This window comes from Haematobia irritans, chromosome 1, assembly GCF_050003625.1.
Source record: "Haematobia irritans isolate KBUSLIRL chromosome 1, ASM5000362v1, whole genome shotgun sequence".
NCBI lineage: Eukaryota > Metazoa > Arthropoda > Insecta > Diptera > Muscidae > Haematobia > Haematobia irritans.
In genome coordinates, this window is record NC_134397.1 from 264,528,198 (window position 1) to 264,534,197 (window position 6,000).

Sequence of the window (6,000 nt, forward strand, 5' to 3'; positions counted from 1 at the left end):
TTTTGTTATTGTAATATAATTATAAAATAGATATAAATAAAAGATTAAACACTATAAACGTTAAATGTGAACACTAACATTGTCATTGTACAGAAAAAATTTGCCTTATCATTGCGAATACGTCAAAATGCAATGAGAGTAAAACATATGAAATTTTAATTGCATTTTTGATCTGAGGGGAGAAAAATTTCAAATGGAAGATAAGTTAATTAGTTAAGGTTGTTTAACCAAAGAAAACATTACGTTTTATCAGTCAACCGCGAAAGCTAAAGACCTGAACCATGGAACCTACTAAGGTCCCGTTGAAAAGTCTCATTAAATTAAAATCAACACAAATTTTTATCGTGGCCGGTACGGTTCTAATGACCATGGCCATTTCATTGATATGCATTGGTTTGACGGTACGCTATGAAGTCAATACGGATACTGTAGATGCTGGAAGTATTCCATATTGGTCTTTTAATCTACCTCCAGAGCAAGAAATATGGTTTCAACGTGGAATTCAAGATTTGCGTTTAACATCGAAAGGCCGTAGCTTGGTGGAGGGGAAAGTTGAAAATGTTTTGATATTTCTAGCAGATGGTGTTACGACCGACATGTTGGCCCAGGCTAGATTTGGAGAGAATGGAACACTTATGGATTTTCTATGGGATTCATTTCCTCATTTGGGAATTCTTAAGGTAGGTGAGGCAATTCTTAAGGTTTCAAACACAAACGAAGTATATATGGCTGGCGGTTTGGCCAGGCCGATTCTTATGTACCCTCTGCCATGGTTTACGTACAAAGTTCTACTAAAGATTGACATTGAATTACTGGGGTTGTGATAACAGTTGCCGATGGCACGGCATTGACTCCCAAATAGTAAGTTACTCCATATGGAGTTTATAGTAGACAAAAAGGCAAATTAAATAATTACACCCTAAGAAATAGAATAGAAAGTTTCTTCCGGAACGAAATTTTAGACAAACGAAATTCCCATTTCTTAGAGAAAATTTTCTTTAAGAGCAAATAAACTCGAACATTTGCAAACTTTGTAACGATTGTCTCCAATCTCGTTTATTTGGAGCTTTGCAAAGGTGATGGTTAGGTTAGGGTTCAATTCCAGTTTCGACCGAGGTCCCTTGTCACTCTATTGAGACAGATTAGTAAGAAAGTTTTTCAATTCTTTTGCACACAAAAAAAAAAAATCTTATTCAATCACGAAATTTATTGATCGAATAAATTTTTTAATTGAAATGTCTTCAATCACGGAAATGATAGTATCAATTCAAAAATTAATTGAAGTTCAGTTAAAAGATTAATTGATCCAATTAAAAAATTAATTGATACTATTAATTTTGTGATTGATTTTTGTTTCAATTAAAAAATTTGTTGAATCAATTAAATTTTTAATTGAATATTTTTTAAAACTCAATTAAAATTTTAATTGGAAAAATTTTCGTGAAATTTTTTTCTGTGTGGGAGAAATTAGAGAGCTCTTTATTTCTTGAAATCTCGTGACATGGCTACACACAAAAAAAATTTTTTCTGAATAAATTACGAAATTAATTGATCCAATTAATTTTTAATTGAAATGTCTTCAATCACAGAAATGATAGTATCAATTAAAAAATTAATTGAAGGTCAATTAAAAAGTTAATTGATCCAATTAAAAAATTAATTGTGATTGATTTTTGTTTCAATTAAAAAATTTGTTGAATCAATTAAATTTTTAATTGAATATTTTTTAAAACTCAATTAAAATTTTAATTGGAAAAATTTTGGTGAAATTTTTTTGTGTGTAACCAACTTCATACTTGACACATATTTCTATGAGTGTCAGATATATTTTTGAAAAACATATACATATGCACGTAACGCCATACTCCAGCTACTCCTTAATCGATATTAAACAACCACTCTAACCTGCACACAAAAAATATTTTTTGTCTTCAATCATGAAATTTATTGATGCAATTAATTTTTAATTGAAATGTCTTCAATCATAGAAATGATAGTATCAATTAATTTAAAAAAAATTAATTTTTGTTCCAATTAACACAATTTTTGAATCAATTAAATTTTTAATTGAATATTTTTAACTTTGTCAGTCCGTTTGTAACACACCGAAATATTGCTCTAAGACCCCATAAAGTATAAATATTCTGGGTCGTGGTGAAATTCTGAGTCGATCTGAGCATGTCCGTCTGTTGAAATCACGCTAACTTCCGAACGAAACAATCTATCGACTGGAAACTTGGCACAAGTAGTTGTTATTGATGTAGGTCGGATGGTATTGCAAATGGGTCATATCGGTCCACTTTTACGTATAGCCTCCATATAAACGGACACCCAAATTTGGCTTGTGATTGCTCTGAAAGAAGCAAAATTCATCCGATCCGGCTGAAATTTGGTACACGGTGTTAGTTGTTAAAGACATGGTGGTACATGGTGTTAGTTGTTAAAGACCAAACCATGCAAAAATTGGTCCTTATCGGTCCACTTTTACGTATGGCCCCATATAAACGGATCCCCAAATTTGGCTTGCGATTGCTCTAAGAGAAGCAAATTTCATCCGATCCGGCTGAAATTTGGTACATGGTGTTAGTATATGGTCTCTAACAACCATGCAAAAATTGGTCCATATCGGTCCACTTTTACGTATGGCCCCCATATAAACGGACCCCCAAATTTGGCTTGCGATTGCTCCAAAAGTAACAAATTTCATCCGATCCGGCTGAAATTTGGTACATGGTGTTAGTATATGGTCTTTAACAACCATGCAAGAATTGGTCCATATCCGTCCATAATGATATATAGCCCCCATATAAACCGTTACCAAGATTTGATCTCCGGAGCCTCTTGGAGGAGCAAAATTCATCCGATCCGGTTGAAATTTGCAACGTGTTGTTAGTATAAGGCCGCTAATAAACAAGCCAAAATTGGTCCATATCGGTCTGTAGTTATATATAGCCGATCCCCAATCACACAAAAATTGGTCCATATCGGTTCATAATCATGGTTGCCACTTGAGCCAAAAATAATCTACCAAAATTTTATTTTTTTAGAAAACATTGTCAAAATGTTATTTCTATAGAAAATTTTGTCAAAATTTTATTTGTATAGAAAATTTTGTCAAAATTTTATTTCTATAGAAAATTTTGACAAAATTCTATTTCTATAGAAAATTTTGTCAAAATTTTATTTCTGTAGAAATTTTTTTCCAAATTTTATTTCTATAGAAAATTTTGTCAAAATTTTACTTCTATAGAAAATGTTGTCAAAATTTTATTTCTATAGAAAATTTTGACAAAATTTTATTTCTATAGAAAATTTTGTCAAAATTTTATTTCTGTAGAAATTTTTTTCCAAACTTTATTTCTATAGAAAAATTTTGTCAACATTTTATTTCTATAGAAAATTTTGTCAAAATTTTATTTCTATAGAAAATTTTGACAAAATTTTATTTCTATAGAAAATTTTGTCAAAATTTTACTTCTATAGAAAATGTTGTCAAAATTTTATTTTGTCAAAATTTCATTTCTCTAGAAACTTTAAACTTAATTATATACGTATTAAATCGGCCTTTTTTAGTTTAATATATACCACGTATGGACTAAATATGTGGTATATATTACGGTGTTAAGAAGTTTTAAGATGCCTTGCCATCGGCTTCAGTAGAAGTTTCTACGCAATCCATGGTGAAGGGTACATAAGCTTCGGCCTGGCCGAACTTACGGCCGTATATACTTGTTTAAAACTCAATTAAGACTTTAATTGGAAAAATTTTCGAGAATTTGTTTTCTGTGTGTTGACTATCTAAGTTTTCTTCTATTTTTTCAGAGCAGCTGCGGTTCTGCAAGGAAATGTGATCCTCTTTCTATGGCTACAGCCCTATTTGATGGAGTTCAAACTAAAGCAGGTCTAGGAGGTCTTGATAGTCGTGTGGAATGGCAAAATTGTAGCCAATCTTTGGGGAAGGAATATCGAGTACATAGCATTTTGGAACACGCTCAAGAAGCAAAAATGAGAACAGGCTTTGTTACCACAAAAAGAGTAACAAGTCCTCCCATATCTGCTTTATACGCCCATACTTCAAACACCCAATGGGTATGCGATACATTTATGACCTTGGAAAAATATCAGGACTCTGATTGCTTAGATATAGCCAAGCAGTTAATGATTGGTGATACAGGTCAACATCTCAATGTTATTATGGGAGGTGGTAGACAATCTCTGATCTCACTTCCCATAGCTAATCAAAGTGAAGTGGTTGGATGTATTTCCCAAGATAGACGTAATCTTTTACAAGATTGGAAATTATCAAAATTGGAAAGGAATTCCAAATTCAAATTATTGGACAGCATTGAAGAGTTGAATGATTTCAATGGTGCTTCAGTTGATTTTCTAACGGGAATATTTGCTAATGGAGTGGATGATGACACTTGTTTTAGGAAAATGGTAGCAAAATCATTAGAAGTATTGAGGAGACCAATTGGGGATTATATTTTGGTAGCTGAGACAGCTACTCAAGGCTCGAAAATCGGCGAATTTGAACAAACGCTAATGGAATTAAATGCAACAATTGCAGATGTCATGAAGGATTCTAGGTGAGTTAGTTTTGTTTGGATATCGAATAATTTTGTTAATAGATTGACTTCGGAAAATATGAACCAGTAAATGAACTATTATTACCTATTTAAAAGTGTCACATTCACCTTAAAAACATGGCACATTTTCTCATAATGATAAATACGAATTAAATGTAAATTTGCCATCCATTGCAAAAATTTTGAAATTTTTGGGATCTAAATCGGGTAAAATATATATATATATGGTAGGTATATCTAAAACTGAATTTCAACACAATTTGGCCTACATGGCCAAAATAGTAATTTTACTCTCTGAGCGAAATTTAAAGTAACTCGCCGTGAAATTTTGACCTCCGGTGGTCATATGAGCTAGAGTGTTAATTCTATAAAAATTTTTTTTTGTTCTATTTCATTTAGGTTTTGGGGAGCCTTTATTATATTTTTTTTTCAATTTAGATCTAAATAAATCCAACAACAATCATTTTTTATCCATCGCATAGAAAATATACCCAGTGTACCTCTTACACAATATTTTCGTTGCATATTTTCAGGCGTTACAATTGTCCACCTAACACTATGGTTTGAAAAGTATTCTTCCCCTCAATATGGTGTCACCAAATAGATATAAACAATATTGAATTTATAATTTCAAAATGGTTAAGCTGAATTCAAAACAATATAATATAATAAATAATAATAATTTCAAAAAATAATAACTTTATCTCTTATATTTCCAGATTCTCTCCTGAATCCACATTGATGGTGGTTGCATTTATGGACTTCACACAATTTTACCAGGACAAGATATCCCCTAGAGATATTTTGCTATTTGCCAAAGGACCAAATTCTCATCTATTCCATAGTGTCCATGAAATAACCTACATGGCTCATGTGATATCATACTCTTTGAAAATTGGACCATTTCAAAGAATAAATTCCCCAGAAAATAAGAACACACACAATGATTAAAGGAATTATAACAGATTGCTGTGATTTATTTAATAGTATATTTGGCTAATAATAATTATTATTATAATAATAGTTTCCTTTATTATTAATATTTGATAATAAAGTGATGCTTAACTACAATACACATACATACATATATAAATTACGACTTAAACAATTACGGTTATATTTCTTTATGCTTTTTGGTTTCTTTGGTTTACAATGGGCTCAAAGATCATGTGTGGAACAAAATGTATATATGAGAAACGTTATTTTTGTTACATATAATGAAGAGGCTTATTTTGTTCTTATAATGCATAAGGATGTTAATATTCTACCAAAATTTTTTTAGAAGTTTATTTAATATTTTTGTTTTTATCACTCCTTATAATGACAATGTATATGAGTGTATAAATTATCGCTTGAATAGTAAATGTTTTAAATATTTTTAGTTTGCTCCAACAAAAGAATGTTATTACTT

The 6,000-nt window shown here is 30.9% G+C and overlaps 1 protein-coding gene across 1 annotated transcript; it reads left to right on the forward strand.

The window, feature by feature from the left end:
* Positions 1-238: 238 nt before the first annotated feature.
* Alp13 (Alkaline phosphatase 13) lies at positions 239-5,697 on the forward strand. Its single transcript, XM_075292332.1, has 3 exons — positions 239-680; positions 3,823-4,589; positions 5,309-5,697. Exons 1-3 carry the CDS (start codon positions 282-284, stop codon positions 5,538-5,540), a joined length of 1,398 nt encoding a protein of 465 aa, XP_075148447.1. The 5' UTR covers positions 239-281; the 3' UTR covers positions 5,541-5,697.
* The last annotated feature ends 303 nt before the right edge of the window (positions 5,698-6,000 follow it).

Coding starts and splice junctions, on each gene's coding strand:
- Alp13 (XM_075292332.1), top strand. CDS start 282: ATGGAACCTACTAAGGTCCCGTTGAAAAGTCTCATTAAATTAAAATCA. Junction 681..3,822: donor CTCATTTGGGAATTCTTAAG/GTAGGTGAGGCA, acceptor CTATTTTTTCAG/AGCAGCTGCGGTTCTGCAAG. Junction 4,590..5,308: donor GATGTCATGAAGGATTCTAG/GTGAGTTAGTTT, acceptor TTATATTTCCAG/ATTCTCTCCTGAATCCACAT.